This window comes from Siphateles boraxobius, unplaced genomic scaffold (genome assembly GCF_051911475.1).
Source record: "Siphateles boraxobius isolate OS27281-9 unplaced genomic scaffold, OSU_SipBor_1 6, whole genome shotgun sequence".
NCBI classification, from domain to species: domain Eukaryota; kingdom Metazoa; phylum Chordata; class Actinopteri; order Cypriniformes; family Leuciscidae; genus Siphateles; species Siphateles boraxobius.
The window spans coordinates 29,422,653-29,446,781 of NW_027509186.1; the positions used below are offsets into that span (position 1 = coordinate 29,422,653).

Below are 24,129 nucleotides of genomic sequence, written 5' to 3' on the forward strand. Positions count from 1 at the left end.
CATTTAATCTGCTCGTAATCCAGTGTCGCACCTGTTCACGCACAACATGAACGAGAGCGAATCTTCAACATGTGCGACGTTCAGGCTGAAAAGCCCTGTCAAGATGTTTTCTCTTAATGTCTCTTTCTCTTTTTTCTGTCTTTCTCTCTCTGTCTGGGAGATGCCCTGCACTCTGTGCCTGGCGACACGCCAGCTCTTCCCTCGCACTGATGACATCATCAGCTGCCGGCAGGTCTGAATGTTCTGCCAGCATTCTAGTGCATTTATGATTGCTCGCAGATGTGTGTCCAGGAACATACTGTACCCAAATCCCAAAATTAATCAAACTTGACTGCTCTCCAAGCCACTGCTCTCCAAAATAGCTGGGGTGGAGGGAGGACGCTGGTGGAGTATAAAACAAAAATGCAGAAAGAAAACAGAAATGTTGACTGTGGGCCCTTAGAGGCCGACTCGACAGGATGGAGCAGACGTCTGCACTGTGGTCAAAGTGTTCAAAGGTCTTGTCCGAGGGGATGTACATGTCATGTGCCTCCATGCCAGTTTCTGATCAATACAGTATGCTGTGCTGTCACTTATTATGTTCTAGATTTGTTCGATAAATGTAAAATTGTTTTGCAATTTATTTTACAGTACATGCACTCACCAAAGAAAGTACTGGGTAATACAAGTTAACCACATGGGTTAAAGGGATAGTTGACCCAAAAATAAAAATTCTGTCAGTATTTACTCACCCTCATGTTGTTCCAACCCCGTAAGACCTTCGTTCATCTTCCGAACACGAATTAAGATATTTTTGATGAAATCTGAGAGCTGGATCATTCCTCCATAGGCTTCTTCAGGGATTAAAACTTGCCGGCCTCGAAAAGTTATTAAAGACATCGTTAAAATAGTCCAAGTGACTACAGTGGCTCAATCTTAAGTTTATCAATGGACAAGAATACTTTTTGTGCGCAAAAACAAACAAAAATAACGACTTTATTTCAACTATACATTTCCTTCTCTGTTGGCCTCTAGTCAGTTAACTGAGTGTAATAGCGTAGAGCTACGTCACACGTAGGCTCACTATTGGCCGATACTGGTCATGTGGGTGATGCGTGTGACGTACAACAACAGAAGCGCATGCTGTTAAACTAGTGAACTGACTCGAAGGCCCACAGAGAAGGACATGAATAGTTGAAATAACAACTTTAGTACCTAGTTATTGTAATTACCTGTACTATAATAGAATGTGCATCGGGAACAGGACTGTGTGTTCACACTTGGCATGTTTGGTTGGGTTAAAACGAACCCTGCTGCGATTTCTCTGTTAGTGCGGTTTATTTGAATAAGTGTGAATGCTGCCATATGAACCTTCGTGCGCACAAAACAAGCGGATGAGAGCCCAGAAAAGGAGGGTCTCGGCCCGCTTCCAAATGGAACAAAGACATGTAAACAAACCAGAAATTCATATCCTAGATTTTGATAACAGGGTTGAAAAAATTGCAAACCTCATAGAAAATAAAGTTTATATGAATAAATAAATATAACAATTATTATTGTAATTTATTTTGTATTATTATTATTATTTTACCATGGTTATGAAGCTCATTTTGCTGACTTATTTGTTGAAAAAACCTTTGTAAGAGTTTCAGACCCTATTTGATGCCTTATTCATGGAAGTGCATTCTGTTCAGGCTTCTATCAGGTGTATTTAACCACTCATACCTCACAGACCTGAAGATGTCAGCATACTAATAAATTACCTTTCTTTGTACTTTGTCACAGAGATTGACAGAAGGCTGTTTTTAAAGGCATTAAACCACCCTGCTGTGTTCATACAGTATATAGAGCTAATTTAATATTATGACATTTGTGCCTCTATTATTTAATAATTGTTTTCCATTGTGACCTATTATTCGACTGACTCTCACAAATTACAAGATAAACGTTCAGTGTTGACATCCAGACCCTTACAATTTATGATTGTTAACTTGAGTCTTTAATTTGCAAGCCAGTAAAATGGAGGGAAAATAAAAGTAAAAATCGAATACAGTTTTTACAGCGCATCAAAGCCCTAGATCTTCTGGCCCGTCATTGGATTTTGCTGCTTTACATCCCAACGGTTGCCAAGTAGCAGAAGCCCTTGTTTTCTAATGCTCTAATTTGGTATTCAGCACGAGATTGAATCTTATTTTTGTATGCCAGGCAAAGTGTTTTGATGGAGGGTGATTGCAGCCAGTCTGGAGGCTGTTTGGGCTGTTTATCATGGGCAGTACAGTGCACAATGTGCCGTCTGAAACAGAACCACAAGCCGATTGAATGTGGGATCTGCTTTGTTGTTTCTAAATGTGTGCTGAGCGTTTGAAAACATGTGATAGGAGAGACATATGAGAGAATCCCGCCTCACCTTGCCTGTCAGCATCACAACAGAACAAATATGCTGAAATGCTGTCTATAGATAGCTCACTAGAATTTAGGGCATAGATACTATCCTTCAGTAATAAGACAATAATAAACTGAAAACAAAGAGCATTTTAATTCACGCACATCAGAAATGTTCTCACAGGCGCAATTTACGCTGGCGCTGATGAGTCACACCATCAAAGTATTTTTGAGCGTGGTTTGTAATGATTCTGTAAATGAGAGCATTTTTCAACTTTAAAGGGCTTTGGTTGTCGTCCAGAAGGAACGAGAAGAAAGTGTAAGTGGAAAGAGGCTAATTTTAGGTGCTAGCTGGCTGACTTCATGAAGCTTGTGGGTGCTTTAATGAGTCATAATAAAGCCATTTTGGGCCAGCTGAGTGAAAATAGATACTTGATGAGCCGATGGTCATTATACATTTGGATTTTATTGATTTCTTTTTTCTTGTGAGTCTGAGATATAAAGTCTGCTGGAAATGGTGAAAACCTGCTGGCAGAACCCATAGTTGTGTTGTGTCCAAGCCATGTGTGGTGAATGGAAGATATTGTTTACTTCTCTTTTTGAGGTCTTGTCCTTCATGAATTGTTCAGAGAAAGCAACGTCAGCTGTCCATTTCTCCTTGTTCGGTGAGTGTGTGTGGTTTATTGAAAGTTTTTCTAAAGTGATGGAAACATCCTGGCCTACTTCATAATGGGCCAGCGGCTCCACAGGTGGATCTAATACTAATAATAGATGGATTCCCTCAGGCGGTTGATGGCCATCAGAACAGTTATTTAGTCCAGTTATTAAGGATCGGTGGTTGCAACTGGGTTAAATGATTCTTTTCTTTCTTTGTGTTCGTGTGTGTGTGTGTCTGTGTGTGTGTGTGTGTGTGTGTGTGTGTGTGTGTGTGTGTGTGTGTGTGTGTGTGTGTGTGTGTGTGTGTGTGTGTGTGTGTGTGTGTGTGTGTGTGTGTGCATTTATACACCTTGTAAATGTATTTTCATCTGTGTAAGTGATTCATGTTTAATGATGTCTAAATGGGGTGATTTTTGCATCGCCTATTTTTAGGACCATTAAGATTTTTTTGCATTTTGACATTATTTTCATGATAATTAAGCAGCCCACACCCATTTGCATTATCTTAATGTGAAAAATTCTCATTCCCATTTACGTACTATGTAAAAAAAAAGATATTAAAGAAAAAATTATACTATTTAAATTAACTTATAAGTTATGTTAGTACTGTACATGATGCACGGACTTCATTGTGCACGGACAAGATAATCTGTGATCTGTAATACCGTGATTAGAATAATGAGAATAATGCAAATTACAAATAAATTCAAAAGTAAAACATGCATTATAGCAATTAGAATTGGTGTGGAAATGTATTGAGTATTTATTTTCATTGTATTTATATTTTTATGTTATATTTTATTTATGATATATTATATATATATATATATATATATATATAATTAGAAACAAACACACACACAGACACACACACACACATATATATATATATATATATATATACACACACACACACAAAACATTAATTTATGTTTTGGCTCAGTAAGGTATTTTTTACAACGTTAAATTACAGAAGTAATTTATTTTAACCTTTCTTTTTTTTTTACACTGAAACCTGAAATAATGGCTGCTGAAATTTTAATTAAATCTGCAAATATATTAAAATAGAAAACAGTCCCTATAACTTGTAATAATATTTCACAATATAATATTTCACAATATTTCTGTTTTTAGTGGAGGGGAGGGGGTTGTTTTTTTTGTTTGTTTCGTTTGTTTTTATCAAAGAAATGCAGCATTGATGAGCAGAGGCTTCTTTTCTTATTCGTTTTTTTTTACCCAAAACTTTTAAGGGAAGTTTGCAATATAACTGGCTTGACAGGCTTTGTGAGATTCACCCTGAAGAAACCAACCTTAGCATTGATAAATAAATTATGGTTGATCAAAATCATCTGCTTTTACAGGAAGACATGAGCAGTACCTGCCTGAGGGTACGTCAACCTGATATGACCCTCACTATTATATGATTATCATTTATTACTGTTATCTCTACGAACACATAATAAATGGATATAGTGTTTTGTTTGTAAGAAGAGACTCATTGTACATGTCATAAATCAGTCTGAAGATACAAAGGGTTTTAATATCCTTTAGGACATGTTGCTGTCTGTTCTGCCTCAGCTTATGGTTTACAGACTTTTATCAAGACAAGACAAGAGAAAGCTGCCAGCTCTTGTAGATAAGAACATCTCTTTGATTCTGTCAAGGGACAGTATGTTACCCTGTTGATATGTGTGTGGGGGGGATGAATGATGTTTAATGTCATGAACAACTCATACTTTGAAATAACACAATTTTCAGCCTTTGGCATCGTTTCTGTTTTCTTTTCAGTTTATTTTATGGTTTGATTTTTTAAAAATGAGCTTAAAAATATTTCACATACGTGGAAAGAACGTTTAGCTGTGTCATTTAGTTTCTCAGTGTATTTATACTCCCTGTCTCGTTCAGTTCATTGTCGGTTCACGTCTTATGTGAGTGTGTATGTTGCGTTGCTATATGCCTTCATCTATGTTTTCTCTTCGTGTTCATTAAACAAGTTAATATTTAATCTTCATCGTCATCATTCTGTGAACTACCCATCAGTTGGGAAGCCTGATGGGTGAACTAACCCTGGGTAGTTCATTCTGGGAACTACCCATACACACACACATTATATGTAATATATTATACATATATAATACTAAAATGACACAGTGTAATGTTGCCATCCGTAATAAAGCTATTAGCCAACTGATTACTTTTATTGTATTCTTCTTCCTTCCAGCTGGACCAAAAGCATTAGTATGTGATCAGTGTGGGGCTCAATTTTCCAAGGAAGATGCCCTGGAAGCACATCGACAGACTCACACAGGTACGACCCATCTTGCCTAATCTAACCACAAGCTACTTCTTTAAATAACACTAGTTCACCACAATGGAAAAAAACACCAGGAAAGTGGAGATGCGTCATGCATGTACCTGTAGCGATCATGTTTATAACCCTATCAAAAATGGTCTTTATAATTCAGCAGGGAAGGTTTCGATGCCCTCTAAAATTTCAGCCAATAATATGTGCTGTTACAGAGCAGGGCGGCACACCGCTTTGGCACAGCAGTAGTGCCATGTTTCACCAATCTCCATCACTTTGTCTAAACATGGCACGTACATTTATTAGTGTGACTGTACTGAGTTACCAGAGCCTGTGAGTCATCGGCGCTCTGGCACGTTCATTAACACGCCAACAGCGCTCAGCTGCCACCCTCCTGTCAAATATTCATATTTACTGACATCTCATGACTGCAAGGTTGGGTTTCAGTTGTACTACAGACATTTTAATCATCATATTTTAGGTGAGGTAAATAGTGTGCTCTGATAGGGGTTGGCATGGGACGATATATTGTGCAAACTTGTTTTTGCTTCTGCATACCTGAGTGTAATCTGTCAGGACACATTGAACCATGTATAGTACATAGGCGTACTGTACAACTAGTCTAATGAAAATGAAAATTCTGTCATTAATTACTTTGTTTTTACCCTGTTATTTTTTCACATGTCATACTCGAAGTGTTCAGAGGCAATATTATAGATTTATGTGTGGAACAGCCAGAAATGATTCAAGTCATCTTCCCCTCCAGTGAGCTGTTAACTCGAGAACCATTGCAACTTGTTCTTTGATTCAGCGAGTTGAACTCAAGAACTGGATCATCTTAATTAAACAAATCGTTCTTTTGATCCAGTTTCAATGATCCAATTGGACTGAATGAATGAGCCACAAATCAGGCTGAATGAATCATTTATTGATTGAACTGATTCGTTCATGACTTCAGCTCACTGAATCAATGGTCCAGTCACAGCAGTTCTTGAGTTAACAGCTCGCTGGAGGGAATAGCGACATAAATTTCAGTCTGTTCCTCACAGAAAGTTATTGAGACTCGAATAGAATGTGTGACTGATGTGTAATTATACATTTTGTGTGTGTGTGTGGGGGGGGGGGGGGGTCATTTTTGTTGTTTAACTGCCATAATCATATGAAATGCCACTTTCAGTGCAGCTTGTGACATTTCCTGATCCCATTCCCACATCTTTTCTTGTCCTCACTGCACTATTTATATCAATAAAACAAAAGTGAGAAAATGCCACAAATGTCTCTGAATCTATATACAGCGGTACAAAAAATAACACTAAGCCATGATTTAAAATATCCAAATGTCACTGCTTAAATAACAAAAAAAGTCAAACAAAGTGGCATTTATTTATTAGAGATAACTCAAGCACACTTTTCAATAAAACAATTATAAAAAAGAAGTTGATTAGATTTTAAATGATAAAAAAGCCACACTGTAATGTAATTAATTCTGAGAAACATTATAGCATCATTTGTTTTCACACACTTCTAGCTAAATCGAAGAACGAATTGGTGTGATGTCATTTCAAATAAAATCAGGCCGAAATGAAGTTTGCTTCCGGAGTTTGAAACTGTGAACTTTCCGGAAAAGTTCGCTCTGGCTGGTAAATGCCTTCGAGCTACCATTGGTCCATGGCGATTACGTAATAGGTAGGTGTGGCTCTGAGGCTCCGCCCTCTTTAATCAATTCTTCTGTGCGGTCCATCGAGTTCAGACACAAGTAAAAAACATGAACACACTTGAGAGCTGCTTTATGGTAGAAACTGAAGTTTCTTTTTGAAAGAGGTACTGACACTTTTTTTATGTAATATTGTGAACCGGCTTGCTTTTAAGCAATCTAATGTAATAAGTGCCATATAAGTAAACGTAACATGACAATGATGCTGTCATTTTTGTTGTGTTTATTTTGTTATTGAGAGGAAAGCGTGCATCACATATTTACACATTAATTGAAACGCTGCTCTCAACAGCGTAGGCAGCATCAGGGCCTTAAGTGTCCAAACACTTTCGGGGGGCCTTTAGTCCAATAACAGCACTCTAATCTCTATACCTTGTATAACCATCATTTCCATCTGTACTTTTGATTCTTATTGGCATATGAGACTGCTATCAGAGGATACAGTCTGTCACAGGTATTCCAGACTGCACTAATTAATTTGCTCTCTGGGTATAAAAGCGTTTCATGGGGCTAATGATCCACATGTTGAGTCTATATAAAGGTTGAGTCCTAATTAAAACAAGGTGCCATACTTTTATCATTTGCGTGGATTTGAGGTCCTAAATGTTTCCATGGCAGCCAGCTGATAAAATCTCTGAATTTCTGATGGATCAGAATCAGTATGTTTCTATCATTTTTTACAGTAGTGTATATCGATGCTACTACAATGAGGGTGCAATATCTGTCGCCTGTGTTCCACAGGGAGAAAGACGATAACCCTCTCTAAAACGTTGGCATGTAACTGTAACTCGCTGTGGCACACACTGTATAAATTCTTAATGCATGTCGACATAGAGGTGGTGTTAATGATGCCCAGAATTTTATACCTTCTCTCCCAAACTTGTAAACATCCTGCTCTCTGTTTCAGTTTGGCAGCACATTTAGTCGAGAGGAGGGAAGGACATAGCTCATCCATTTAAAAAAAAACTTTTTACTGCTGGGCACCAGCCATCACTCACTGAAGTGAGAGATGTTTTCATCACTTGCATATATTTTCTGGACTTGACCCAGCTAGAAATTTCCATTTTAAATTTTAAATACGCTATGGAGCCAAGATAGCCTTCCTATATGAATATACAAACGCTAAAGAAAAACTAGGGCCTTGTTTCCATTTGAAGCAGCCATTTCATTTCAATGCATTAAGATCAACCAGAAGTGTTTTTTACTGGTCATGAAACTGCACAGCGCTCACTATAGCGCAATATATAGCGAAACAGCACTTCGGGAGACCCAAGTTTGTGTCCCGACTCGTAGTCCTTTGCCCCTCTCCCTCCTCCCCTATCATTTCCTCTCTCTCTTTGACTGTCCTCTCCAATACAGGCAAAAATTCCCCCAAAAATATAACTTTAAATATATAGGGCTGTCAATCTATTTTAATTTTTAATCAAATCAATTACACGATTAAAAAGTAGTTCAGCACTGAATATGTGTTCCAAGATCCCTAGTTCTGTTGTGGCGATTTTTTCTCCTTATAATGTTTTTGTGGCACAATACAAGGAATATTCCACATTTTTTCTATTATGTATTGCCACATGGAGTTTTTACTTACTTTAAATAAATTTAAAGTAATTTTGGTATAAACCAAATTACTTTAACATCTAAAAACTTCTGATGGTTGATTCTCCACTAATGTAATAAAGAAATGAATGGGGAGTCAATACTGATCATTTTCATTTTTTTTTTTTGCCAATAAATAAAGTGTCCAATATTAACATTTTGTACTATTTTCTACATACATTAAAAAATTAAAACACTAAAATCAGTTTAAATGCTAAAGTGAACTTATCCATTACAACATTATAATATACAGTATTAAAAATATTTTAATATAATTATATTTTGATATTTAATGCTGTCATTAAATTATGGATTAACTTTGTTAGATTACAGCAAAATGTAATTTAAAGGTGAAAATAGTACGATACAATAATTAAAATAAAAAATCTCTTATATCTTCGGATAACCTTTATAGTACTGATATATTGTGCGTTCCCAGTTTTTTTTTTATTAGCTTGTTTGTATGTCTTTTAGAGCTTAGATTCTCTGCCCGAGCCCGAGCCCGACCCGCGGGCCGTGCCGGGCCGATATTTCCCGCCACTATGCTCGGGTCGGGTCGGGCCCATGATCAAGCACGTCACGTGTCACGCGCAGCGTCTCCTCCACTCGCACGCTGTGCTGTAGGCCTATTGTGTAGCTTAAGTGCAACATGGAGCTTGAAGAAGTAAAAAAAAAATTAAAACAAGTATGAAGGAAAGTCGGAGGTATGGAAATATTTTAAACTAGTCGTGGGCAGTGACAACATATGTGCTGGCTTTGTTGAGTGAAAGTGCGGCGCGCTGCTAGAGAGTCTGTACGTGTTGTAGCCATTAAATAAGCGCATTTAGTTTCATATTTATTAAAATATTATAATGTTATTTTTTTCCATCTATGTTGATTATGAAAGTGAACAGAGTAGAAAGGAGGATGCGCAATATCAGGAGACATGGAGTGGTTCAGGCATGATTTTGACCCTTCATTATGTTTTGTTTTGTAGAAAGCCTTTCTTTAAAGTGAATTTCGTTTTGTATAAATTGTATCTTAATTTTAATAATTTTTTCATCAACCAATTGCCTGGATTTAATAAATAAGCAGCAAATATAGCAGACAATAATCATGATATGGAGGCGCCGGCGAGCCGCGGTCACCATAGCACGTGAACTAAAGCCATCTCATCATAAATTAAATCAATTCTCGGCATGCTTGTCACCGAATTTACAAATTCACATCTTGCTTGTTGCACGCACACATATGTCGAAATAACATTATTAATAATAACGAATCTTTAAGAATATTTGATTGAATGCTGATTGTTGTGCTTGTTCAATTTAATAAAATTAAAACTTTCATTGTGATAATTAAAATAATTGAATATTAAATATTAAGTGGCCAATTTTTGCACGTTTATTAATAGTATTTATATAATATATATATATATATATATATATATATATATATATATATATATATATATATATATATATAAATTGCGCAGCTCCCCCCTGTCATTGGTCTAGCACCCATTCAGCACCTGCGTTAAAAAATGATCTGGCGTCGCCCCTGGTTATAACGGCCCACGTATTAAAAATGGTCGGGTTTAAATCGGGCTCGGGCTCATAATTACAGTTAATGTGTCGGGCCGGGCCGGGCTCGGACACAACGTGCACAGGCTCGGGTCGGGTCGGGCTTGATTTTTTTTGGGCCCGATCTAAGCTCTAATGTCTTTGATTTGAATCACTCTTGTCAGTTCCTCATTGCACAAAGAAGCCAACTGGTGAGTACCTTAGTGTTATTTTTTAATAGGCTGTTTTTACATGCATTTGAGTGTTAATTCTGACTCAGCCTTTAAGCAGGACGTTTGTCCTCAAATGCCAGCATATGTGAGAATGTCAGAGGTGAACGGCCTGCTTCTTTGAGGTTTTTAGGGTTGCAAATGGAAAAGAGGATTGTGGGAGACCCGTGGGACAGGGGCCGGCTGAAGGGGGAAGCTGGTGGCATTTGGTGCCAGGACAGAGCGAGAGACAAACAACATCATGTGCTGTTGTTTACACTCAGCCGCTGTGCTGTCATAGACGAGACCTACTAGAGAGCTGACCTACTTAAAAGCCTAAAATAAAACTCACTTGTGTCTCTGGACCGATGCACTGGCGGGCAGGCTGGAAAAGCAGGCCAGCACATCACAGCTTTCTTTTCCTCTTCTCCCCTCCCGACGGAGAAGAGCTTTATCGCATCCTTCGCAGAGCAGAAATAAAAATGTTATTAAAGGGGTTTTATTTGAGACCGGAATAGAAGCGATTTGCCTTTAAACGATTTTGGCCTAAGGGGCGACCGCTTGTCCATCTGTCTTATGTGCTTATGACGTCAGATTTCCTAAAACTCTTCCATCACGCTCCTCTCGTTGCACAGGAAGTGACTTGCATCTACAGTGAGGGTGAGGGCACACTGAGAATTACTCACCGGGAACACGTTGTGACTTCAGCGATCTGGCCCACAGAATAAACAGTGGTTAAACAAGAGCAATGTATCTCTTGTTGCGTTAATTATTAAGCAGACCATTCCTTACTTTGCTAGATTGGCCCGTCTGTCTCTCACTTTGCAGGCGATTGAATTTCAGGGGTTATCTGAGGTATAGTTGATGTGTCAAAGCCATCCCCACAGAGCAATCTGGAATGAATGGGTTATATTTAGTCAAATACATTTGAGCTCATGTGCCTCTGATACATTTTAAAGGAATCGTTTACAGCGGCTTCATATGATAACACATATGTTTTCCTCAGACACGTGCACACCTCGGCTCGTTTCAAACACATATGACCTTCTTTCTTCCGTGAAATGCGAAATGTGAATTTTTGAAGAATATCCTGGTCCCTCTTTTCCTTGTAATGAAAATCAATGGAGGCTGGAGCTTTAAACCTTCATATAGGGCACAAAAGCATCATAAAAGTCATTATGTTCCAACTCTTTTGAAGTCATATGATAGCTTTGTGGGAAGATAAGAAATTAATTTGTTATTCACTGAAAATCTTCCCCACCGTTGAGTTGGTAAGCGAATCACTGAGTCCGAGAACACAAGAATCAAAGCAGTCTGAAAGTAGCACGACATCTGACGAAGATATTGTGGCCACGAATTAGGAATTTGATTTAATAATAATGACTTAAAAATGTGTTCCCTCAATTTATTGATTTGGGAACAAATCACTGCAACATGGCCACGATTTACCTAAAATGAGGGAACGAATTCTTAATTTGTGACCACCATAAATTCATTTTTCTGTTTGTCATGTGCGGGCCTCTGTCATTTTTAATAGATTATTGTCTAAAATGTTAAAATGTTATCATTTGTCAAAATCATTCTTCTGAATTGAATCTTCAGTGAATCAGTTGATATAGTTCACAAAACCTGAATGATTTGTTTGTCAATCAGACTGATTCAGTTCTTGAGTTCTCTGACTTACTGACTCAACAATTCCGTAAAAATATCTAAGACCAAACAGTTTAAATATCCAAGGCATCTTTCTTTAGTGGCGTGAGACACCAAAACGACGTTAAAGTGGTCACGTTTTTATGTAGCCTTAGTAAACTTAAAAATTAGATTTTGTGCTAATATTGATGGTATTTTCAATGATATAGACCACCTTCTTTCTACCATGACCCGACTGTAACCAAACAGGTGATTTCACCAAGTTCAACATGTTCCTGGATCAATATCTTTGTTGATCCTGGAACAACATTCCAATCAACCAATCATATTTAAGAGAAAAGTTTACAGTTCATGTCAAATTTATGATTTGGGTGGGTTATTAGTATTAGGTTTAGGAGTAGGGATAGGGTTAGGAGTAGGACTACATTTTCAGACAGGAATGTTGTTCCAGGAACAACAAAATATGTTGACCCAGGAGCACATCTTTCTTGGCAAAATAACGGTGACCAGCTAAACAGGTTGCACCCCCCACCGGCTCAGATAAGACTGATTGTCTCAGTGGTGCTGCAGATTTCCCAGCATGCCCCTTCATCACACAGTGACTAATTCCTATTGTGCTATAACTTCAATGCAAGGAGATGAAGTTCTTTCTGCCCGTCAGGAGGCAGAATGAAATGCTACTGGCATCACGGGGTGTCCACAGTTTGTTCCTAAGTCGCTCATTGTTTGGAAAAACACATATTCACGTGCATCGCTCCGGCTGTGATTCCTCTCTCCGTGAGATTCCACAAGCCAAGAGAGTCAGAGCAGCAGGATTTCTATATTGTCTATGTCTCTATTCAAAAGTTAGTGCTGGTAGTTGAAGTAGTTAGTATGTAATTAGATTCTGGAGATGTTTGCAGAGACCTTTAAGAAGAGCTGAATTAAATAAATTGCTGCCTTTTTCTGTCGTTTACAATGTAAATAGGCTGAATCTCAGTGTGGGAATTTTTTTGATAGACTGAGGGGGGAAAACAAAAAGAAGTGACTTGTTTGTGAATGCTGGGATTATCCTGAAACACTTCATCTCTCTTCTAGTTGCTTGGAGACATGGGTATTTTATTTTTGTGTAATGAATCCTCTTAAGTCTCATTTTCAAGTTATATTAAAATGAATATTTCACTGATCCATCTTGATCTAGATACCTGAGATTCATCCTTTTTCACTCTGAAATTATCTGTTATCAGTCTCACTCTCAAAAAGCAAACAGACTCCTTCCTAATGGCTACAAAAGAAACAGGATTTCACAATATGTGTGTCTTTATCAGAAAGAACCTACTGTTCACTGAATTAGCTCAGAACAGGTGAATCTACCCAGTTTGTTCTGAGATAAAGAGATTAGATGTATTTGTTGTGCCTGTTTGCATAACTGTCATGTTTACATCTCCTTCTCACAGTGGCCTTTTTTAGCAAACATTGCTGTGAAGATGCTTTCTATTCACTGACTTAGAAAAGAATGCACTTTTTTTGTCATGTGCCTTCATGAAATAATCCACTAAAGGGGCATTTCCTTTTTGTTCTGTCAAGGAAATATCCAGGTCACATTAGACTAAAATAGATTATTTTTGTGAAAAAAGTCTTCTTTTAATTCCCATTATTCTCACTAGATTTATATATTGTAGTAATAAAATTATTTTTATTTAAATCAGCATAAGTTGAAGCCAGTAAACAAATATCACCATAATTTATTTTGTATACAATTTGTTATATTAAAAAAATAAAAATATATTATTATAGTTATTATTATTGTTATAAATAATACTAATTGTATTACTAATATTATACATTTAATAAGTATTATTATTACTTTTACTAATACTAATGCTACTTTAATAATAATGCAGTGTTTGATACTACTTAAATTAGGGGCCAATATATATATATATATATATATATATATATATATATATATATAATGATAATAGTATTGAGCACATTTTTCATTACATTAATAAGAATTTTTCCATTACATTACTGTGTTGACAATTGGGAGTCACATGTACGTAATTGTCATGAAAGGATTGCAAACTGTGACTTGAAATACAGTCCATGTCATTAAAAGGTTTCATAAGATCCACCAATTTGTTGTTGTCTTGTTATGGAATGTGGTATTCAGAATTTGTTTTCATCAGTGTCATTTCATACATTCAACACGTCGTTTCTCTTGGAATTGTATTTGAGGTTTGAATTTTTCCGATAGCAGAGTTTTAAATTCCTTCCTCTTCCTAGAATGTTACACAAACCTGCTCCTGATTCCAAGAAAAGTTGGGTGTTCTCGCACTCCGCTTACTAGCACTGTGGGAATTGGATTAAGTCTCTGGCCTTTATTCTAATTCAGAACTTTGTAGTCATCGGATGTCAAGGGGTCAACTGACCAGTGTGAAAGGCAAATCCACTCTCTATTGTACAGTGAGGGGCCGATGCAGAGTTTCCCTTCAGCTGCCGTCCCTCTTCTTCCTGGGAAAAATGGGGGAGGCAGCATGTCAATTAGGAATTCATTTTCTACCGTTCTCTGAAACGATCTCATGCGATTTTTAAAACAAGGCTTAATTGGCAGGACAAATTAGGGGTGAGAAACAGTCGGTTGTGTCAATACATCAGCTTTGAGGTGTATTGATTTATAGACTGATGAAATACAAATACATATGGCCTTTTGTCGTTTAATAGACTGCATTATCCACTCCAGTAGTTTTATATTTGATGTACTTCTTTAATTAGCCATAGTATTAAAATGCTGTATCTAAATCATCCTGTAATATCATTAAATTCTAATGTGGAGAGCAATATAAAGCATTCTTGGTTCTCATTAGACAGAAACAGTAATGAGGTCAGCTGCAAAAATGTATAAATGTTGCTCATTAAGATGGTTCAGAAAGAAGCGTGACTCACAGCTACGGGTTTATATATGTGTACTGTGCTGTGGGATGGGGTCATTTGAGGATTCCTTCTGCGTCATGAGTTGTTGTTACAGAGTGCGCCCCCTTCTGGCCTTGGGTCCGTGGCACGTGACAAATGCCACCTCTTAAACAAAACAGAGAAACATTCCTTAATAAATATGGCATCATACAAAACAAATAAATGCATAAATAATATTAGATGTTTTTTTTAGCTTGATGTTTTCATACATTTCAGCCTAGGCCAGTGTGAGAGAGTTTCAAGAGAGTTGATGCGTCTGTCACTCGCCCTGACATTCTTACAGTGCATTTGTTGATCTTGTGCATGTGTTTCTATAATGTGATGTTATTTTATAAAAAATGTAAATGTAATTTTTGTTGTTAGCCCAGTGAATTGCTAAAAAACTAAACCAAGATCATCCAGCTGAAAGGATCCTTAGAGTTGAGGCCTACATTGATCACCTTTCTTTTAAAGTGTATAAACCAAAATGTTCAGTTTCTCACAGGTTTTAAACTCACACCTTTTTCTGTGCTCTAACCATCATTAAGTGTTGTGAAAGGAGAGGCTTGTTCTGAATGAATACTGGCATTCTATAGTCAGGGTTCCAGACTGCGACCAAATTGGTCGCATATGCAACCATTTTTTGAGAATGTGCGAGTTAAAATATTATGTGGTCGCATTTGTGCGAGTGGACGCTTGAGCAACAGAACGCCGTTGTATCAGCTGCTGCAGTCCGTAACTTATGTTCAAAATGAACGAGTAGGCTACATCATGAATTCATTTTCCAAACCGTGTTTTTGACTTATTCTGAATCACTACGTTACGCCTATAATAAGTGTTTATATTCGGACTATTTTTTATCCCGGGGTCGTCTCGGCTGCGGAGTAGCGCCTGCTTGACTCGCCATAGACATTAAAGCTCCAGTAGGTAGCTTTTGTAAACAAATATTTGTTAAAACTCTCATTATGTCCTGAAAGTAAAATATTAGACAGATAATCTGTGAAAAAAATCAAGCTCCTCTGGCTCCTCCCGGTGGTCCTACTGCCATTTGCAGAAATACACCGCTCCCGGTCAGAAACAACCAATCAGAGCCAGGAGGAATGTCTTAGCAGTGTCAATCACGCTCGTGTACGCGCTGATCACCCCTCTCTTGCACAGCGCGAGCGCGTACCGTCGTTCGTGACTCTCCTGTTCGAACTCGTTCATCCAAATGAACGAATCTTTTTTCGAGTCATTTAATTCATTCAACGAACGAAATGACTCGAAAAAAGATTTGTTCATTTTGAACGAGTCTTTTTCGGAGTCATTTCGTTCATTCAACGAACGAATGACTCGAAAAAAGATTTGTTCATTTGGATGAACGAGTTCGAACAGGATTACGAACGTGCATCACAGAAAAGAGCAAGGCGAGCATTTGTGCTTATAAAACTTAAACTTTTTTATTTATTTTTGAATGACCGATCGTTTCACTAGATAAGACCCTTATTCATCGTCTGGTGTCGTTTAAAACCCTTTGAAGCTGCGCTGAAACTGTCATTTGGTCCTCGAAACGTTTGTGTCCTATTGAAGTCCATTATATGGAGAAAAAGCCTGGAATGTTTTCATCAAAAAACTTAATTTCTTTTCGACTGAAGAAAGAAAGACATGGACATCTTGGATGACATGGGGGTGAGTAAATTATCAGCAAAAGTTTTTTTTTAAAGTGAACTAATCCTTTAACGTTATCTTTGTAGCTATAACTTATAGAAAGAGTGCAACCTTATAAAGTTACATGTATTGCAAAATACATAATGATTTGAGGACCAAGTTTTTAGTCAAAGTATGGGCAGGCCATAGTCAATGTAAAGCATATTGTTGATGTTTCGTCCCTATTAGTGAATGTTCCATAACTGTTTATGATCCGCCGTCATCGGTGGTCCTGCTTACTAGCCTGCGCGTTCACGGCAGGCTCCGCTGTGGGGGAGGAGCTGTGGAGGGAGGGCTGTAGCGCAGCAGAGAGCAAGGGGGTTGGACCTGTAAGTTGTGCTTGTTCAAATTTTCAGGCTAAGTCAACATTTTCTCAAAACTCCCTACTGCAGCTTTAACGGAGAGAAGTTCCATCTACAATGTTCTTCCGCAAGACACGTGCAGTTTATTTATTGACGAACGTAGACGTCACGCGCATTGCACACTGATGGTGAAACGCGCCAATTACGAATTCACGAGTATAAAAATTATAAAAATGGTCTCACGAAACACAGAGCCCCTTCCTCCTACGTCTTTTCAGCGGTTATATTTTCCTCTGTCGAGTGATTACTCTCATGATCGCTCGACAGAGGAAAAGGAAATTATTATAAAATGCAGAAGGTAAGGAGTGTGAGATTTCTGCTTTTTGTTACAACTATAAACTTTGATAACGAAAAATCTGTATCAGTTTATTATAATACTCTAATCTTTTAAAATGTAATGCATACATTTGAATGTTTAATGATTTTTAAAAGATAGAAAGATGATAATAGACAGATAGATAGATAGATAGATAGATAGATAGATAGATAGATAGATAGATAGATAGATAGATAGATAGATAGATAGATAGATAGATAGATAGATAGATAGATAGATAGATAGATAGATAGATAGAATATTATTCAAATGTAAATAGATAGATTGTATATAATTCAAATTTAAAATGCTTAAAATTACAGATTAAAATTACTGTCCAAAATATACAAAAATCCTGAAATTTGGCAATGATAATTAATATATTACAGGTATTTCTGCTGCAACCCAGAAAGCCTTTGCTAGCCTTGGTCCATTAAAACCACTATTCATCAGCATGCATTGATTAATCCCATGGCATGTAGCAAAAAAAAAGAAAAAAGGTGCGACCAAATCATATGCTGGTGCGACCAACTGAGAAAGTTGGTAGCACCAGTGCAACCAGTGGAAAAGTTAGTCTGGAGCCCTGATAGTGCTGTACACTTCTCTCTTTCTCTCTCTCTATACATATGCATTTTCTTCTAAACCTCTCTGTCTGAGAGACCTTCAGAGACCTTTACCTCTGTAATGGATTTTAGAAGGTTCTTTCACCTTTACATAAAACAAGGTTATGATTGTTCCTTTGTATGTTTATATAGTTCCCTACACCACCTTTTTTTGTTTTCTTTCTCAAACCTCTTCAATTTAGCTCCATTCGCCGAATCACATATTTGAATCACATAATTCAAGATTTTTCAACTTTCATTCATTCATTCAACTTTATTGATGATAAAACTCATGTGAAGCATATTCCCATTCAGGCAGAGTGAACTGTAATGTGTTCCTGCAAGTATTTCCATGCATGTTCCATGCAATTCTCTGCAGCTATTTATTAATTGTCCAGTAATTGTGTGCGATTCAAATCTTTAATGATTAACCGGACACCTCTGACAGCAGGAAAAGGTAAGACACAACCCGGCGGTCGTGTCTTAATGAGGGACTGCTGAGAGTCTTTTGTGCTGTGGAAAAGCCACCTCAGCAGCAGTGCGCTTTAAAAGCCAGAGGAGTCACACAGATTAGCCGAGTAAGAGGTGGACCTGTGGACGTGGAAACAATAGAGTGGGTCATTCATACTCTAAGCCTGATTGTCCCCTCACTGTCCAGATGGCCTGCCGAATAAATTATACCAGTAGGTACAATGCATTCCAGTGAGGGGCTTTAGGCAAAACTGTTTGTAGAGTCACACAGGGCTTTTTTTCCGTCCTACCGATTATTAACAAGTACGAGCGGCGGGTCAGCAGTTTGTCGTTTGTAAATGAAATCCTTGAGAAAGTGTGGTGTGAGATGAGGTGAGGTTGGGGGGGGCTACGTGATGCAGACAGCAAGGTACAATAGAAACTGTGAGGTGTTGGAGATTTCTAGTTTTCTGCCATCATTTCTATATATATATATATTCTATATAATTTGAATCTGATTTATTTTAAAATACATCAATACTTTTGACATGACAGCCTAGGAATGACAAGAGTTACGGCTTGACACGTAGCATTGTAAGCTGAATTATTAGATATTACATATGTTACCATTCAAATGTTTGGGGTCAGTAAAAATTATTATTATAATTTTTTTTGTTTGTTTAGCAAGAATGCATTTAATTAATTAAAAGAGACAGTAAAGAAGACAATTATAATGTTGCAAAAAATCTATTAAATTTAATTAAATTGTGTAATCCTGAAAAAAATGCATCACAAACTCAACACAAATATTAAGCACCACAACTGTTTTCAACATTGATAATAATAAGAAATATTTCTTAAGCATGAAATCAGCATATTAGTATGATTTCTGAAAGATCGTGACACTAAAGACTAGAGTAATGTTGCTTTATTTATTTAAAGCATTCATTTAAAAAATATATATTACCATCCACAAACTTTTGAATGCTTGAATAAATATCAATATTTATTAGTATCACATTATTATAATATCATTTTAATATGCTATGGAAAACATGCTGTTTAAAATGAAATGTAATGATTTAGTTATCACTTTGTCATTCAGGCAGAAGGGTTAGGGTTTAATAACAGTTCAGCATTTTGGTTTTCGGGTACTTAATTATCTTAAAAAAAAAAAAAAAACAAGTACATATACATTTGTTTTTCCCCATCTGTTGTAATATAGAGTCATCTGTCAATGAGTGTCCATGAAGTAAAGACATCAGAAATCAGGTCACATACTTCTGGATCTGTATAGCAACGGCCATTGAAATTATGGGAATGCCAATACCAGGTATACTAGACTGGCTTAGAGGCACATTAGGGACATTATTTTTGCATTTGGCGTAAAAATGCCACACTGCAGCGTTCATTTGGAGCCAACACAGTCATTCCAAGGAGGATGTGTTTATCCTGTTCTTGAGACGCGTGTTTGTTTCTTGTATTTGCAATCCGTGTTAGTAAATCGCATTCAGTTCAGAATCATGGCAGAGTTATATTCACTGCGACTGGTGAGCTTGGAAGCCAGAGGGATAAATGTGTTTACTCTAGAAGTATTTGTCCCCTCCAAACGAAATAAAACTCCAGCTTTGACAGCTCCCCCCTCTCTGTGTGTGAATCATCTGTATCTGATCTCCCTGCACTAATTCCAATTTAATTGCCTGTTGCCTGCAGGCTCCTCAATAGTGGTAACAAATGGTTTGATTTTGTAGTCCTCATCAGGCAGCATTTTAAATGCAGTACTCTAACCCCACTCGAATGCCAATGAAGGCACCGAACAGCCTCGTGTTTACTAATGCTCGTCCTCCCCCCGCGCTCCTCGTCTCTGTTCCTCTCATATCTGATTAAAGGGGATTTGTACGAATCGGCGAGATGCAAACAGCCTCTCTCTCCATTGTAAATGATATGGGCCAGAACAGGCGGTCTCGGTTTCTTGTGTATTTTCGTTTTAAGAGGCGAAGATGTTCTACGCTGGATAACGCCGTTTAATCTGTTTAAACGAAGTTTTGACATTAAAGTGCAGGTGTGATGTGGGAAGATGGCTCTGGCTCTGCATGTGAAATAAGACCCGGTACTATGTATGAATTTTTAAAGCGTGCTTTATGATTAATGTGTTATCTTCAAGAGAGTGTATCTTCATTAATTCTACATAAGCAGGGCTAAATTAATATCCTAGATACCACAGAAAAAAGCTCCATGTCTAGACCAAATGGTTAATAGATGGTTTGCTCGAGTTTTTCTTTCATTATTTGTGTTTGCTTGCATCGCCATTACAATTGTTCATGTTTAAGGTTAACCCTAAATATTTAACTAACTCATCCTGGAGCATTTGAATTAATTTTTCGGCAAACTGGCAACATTTCCATAGAATTACAAGAAAGAGTGATCTGAGCCATGTCTGTGGACCAAAATATCATAGAACCTTGGTGACTGGCCAAAGAATAACCACCTAGCAACACTCTGACAACCATCCAGAACACCCTCATCATGGCCAACAAAATTAAACATGTTTTCACTCTTTTTGATATGATTTACATCCAAACAAAAATTGTATTTATGTAGAAGCATCTTAAAGGACAATTTCGGCAAAAATGAACTTAGGGCTAAATAACACATGGGTACCGATTCGACCGTTCTCTGGGATGCCCCATCTTTGGAAAACAGTCTCGACCAGTCGAACCACGAACGCTGAAGATGGCTCCTGCCTATATACGCCAAGTGTACTGTCTTTTTTAAAGTATCTTCTTATTAAACTGTCTGTACACTTACAAAGTTCTCAATGCTTCGGTTTGCAGGTAGAGACCTTATGCTACTGTGTTAGTGTGGGGCTATTTTGAGCCTTGTTAGTGGTATTAACTAGCGATTTTTATTTTTACTTATTCAATACCCCATACACTAGCATTATAAGCTCATCTGTGGTTAAACTAAAACTAACGTTAAAACTGGGTACATTCGATTATCATTAAAACGCATCCCAGAGAACGGTCGACTCGGTACCCATGTGTTATTTACCCCTAGGTTCATTTTTGGACGGAATTGTCCTTTAACTCAATCCCTTCTGGAGATTATTTTAATGTGTTCAGTGATATTTTTCTTTTCTTATGAATGAATTCTTCCCACATCTGCCTCCTGCGCTCCTGATCTTTGACCCCACTTATGCATACCATACAATGAGCCAAACCACCCAAATTCAACTTTTCCTCTCTATTCCAACCTTTCTTCATCTCTGATGATAGCCCGTGTGTTTTACTAAGCTTATTTTTTTTATTTAAAAATACTAAGACAGAGATATAGAAATATTTTCATGAATTATTAACCAGATTGAATACTGGAATACTTGATTATTACTTTTATTTTTTTAAAGAGGTGTCTCACAAAAGCTGCATGCATTTATTTGATCAAAATACATAAACAAACCGTAATATTGTAAAATATGATTACAATTTAAAATAGCTGTTTAAAGGCACACTATGCAAGAATTATACCTTAATATAACAGCTTCAAAGTCATTTCGGTGGTAAACAAACTCATAGTAGGGCGAATCATCCTGCTAGTAAAGCTTGGGGGGGACGCCGCTGGAAAAACCAGCAATGCAAGTTTGAGAGGAGCGCCCCCGACAAATCTGGCGACAAGATTCGTCTCACACATCAACAACAACATATGAAGCACGAAGACATTTGCGCGCATTTCAGACGTGATACTCGACAATGGAAAAAGCAAAGAAAACGAGGTCGGAAGAGACTAGGAAAGGGAAAGAGAATCTGCGCGAGGAACCGGACAAGAGTCCCACTCAGTCAGACTTTCACTCGTTGGCGTGCCGACAGTGCAAGTATTCCACAGCGACTCTAGGGGTCGCTGTTTGACAAAAACACAATTCCTACATAGTGTGCCTTTAATATTTGAGTATATGTTTAACTGTAATTTATTCCTGTAATGGCAAAAGTTACATTGTCAGCCTCATTACTCCAGTCTCCACTGTCGCATGATCCTTCAGAAATCATTCTAATATGCTGATTTGCAGCTCAAAAAATATTTCTTATAATTATCAGTGTTGAACACAGTTCAAAATTTCTGCTAAATTTTATTGTGGAAACCGTGATAGATTTTTTTCAAGATTCTTGAAGAACAGAAAATTATATCATTTAATATTTTACTTTAATCTTAACACAAGTTTTGTGATAAAACAATTTCATCTGTTGTGACTATATAATTGTTTGAATTGCAATTCATTAAATAATTCCAATACAGATTCCAATTCAGTACCGTGTAGCTTGTGAGCACTGCAATTCACATTCCAACTGAATTGAAAGGGAGATATATATATTTTTCCCAACCCTTCTGTGTTTGTGTTAGTAAACACATTTTTTGCAGGAGTAGCTGGTGACACACCTCTTTCCGCTGTTGTATGTCTCAGTGAGGTGTACTGTGGGTAATGGGTAGCTCTCAGAGCCGAGTCTCTGACACTCACTCTGAGAGAGGAGCTGGCTCCATTAACAGCCCTATTCACCCGGCTTAAGCTACTCTGTCAGCCACTTCAGAACCATTAAAGCTCTGCTGGGAGCTAGACACAGACGAACGAGGGAGACAGAAGGAGAGAAGAATGAGGAAAAATAGAAGCAGGGGATGCTCTCAGTGGAACTGAGTGATGGTATAAATAGTTGGAGTTGTAGAGGTAAATTATTCCTAAAGACATTAAACAGTAGTGAAGCTAAGCTCTCTCTCTCTTCCCCTCGTGCTTTCTTTTTCTTTACCACAGTCGCCTCGTATATTTATGCCTGTGCTGGATTGCCTCGTTTTTTTCCCTTCTTTTTCTGAAAAGGTCTGACAACACAAATATCTGTTATGTGTCTGATATAATGAAGCTCAAGAATGTGTCATCATTTGTGTTTCTGCAGCATTCACAGCGAGATTTGCCTTGAATGTTTTTCTTCTGCTTTTTTTGTGAGCCCCGGAGCTACAGTGGCTTCCAAAAGAACTTTTGTTTTCAGCATAACAGTCTGAGAGGACAACTGACCTGAAAAATGGTCATGAATTTCTAATAATATTAAATATTAATACATATTTTTAATAATACCATTTATTTTATTTTCTTCCGGAACAATGACATTACATTTGATTTATTTGATTTGATAACCTAGATAAAGTATCAGTATCAGTATCAGTTCAGAATCTGAAATGGTTCTTTATCATTTTACTTTTTTTTTTTCATGTTTCTTCTTTGTTGTAAAAGCTTTCTACTTTTAGATCTATGACCTTAGTCAAAAAAGTTTTCATGGGTGAATATCCACTCCCGGCCCCTAAATGGCCCTTCGTAATCAATGTCGGCCCTTAAACTTTCAAAGAATGGAAATAGCAGACGTCGTGCAACTTGTCTGAGTACATTTACACAAAACTCACATTACAGACGAGCTGTCAGTGAAGTGTAGAGGTTGATTTTTATGTGTCTGAAGCACTAATGGTTTTTTTTTTTTTTTTTTTACTCTGAGCTCTTTCGTAAATGCTGATTGATTGAGTGAGAAGTCAATCCCAGCCTGCTGTTCACGAACCCACCACTGGGCATTCACAAAGATTTTAAATTAGGGACAGCTTTACTTGAAAGATACATTATTGATTGGCCATGGATACTGAAAGCACTGTTTCTGTTGTGGAGAGAAGAGAAACTTAGGCAATACGTCTAAGTCTCTTTTACCATCCATTATGAAACATA

At 37.4% G+C, this 24,129-nt stretch overlaps 1 protein-coding gene across 3 annotated transcripts in view; it reads left to right on the forward strand.

The window, feature by feature from the left end:
* zbtb16b (zinc finger and BTB domain containing 16b) overlaps nt 1–24,129 on the forward strand; it is a 56,232-nt gene that overhangs the window by 19,784 nt on the left and 12,319 nt on the right. For all 3 annotated transcript variants that reach the window (XR_013195975.1, XM_077208705.1, XM_077208704.1), the window contains exon 4: nt 5,240–5,326. Coding sequence is in view for 2 of the 3 variants with exons in the window: in XM_077208705.1 (XP_077064820.1) it covers nt 5,240–5,326 (87 nt within the window). In the remaining variant the exon portion in view is untranslated. The remainder of the gene's footprint in view (nt 1–5,239; nt 5,327–24,129) is intronic.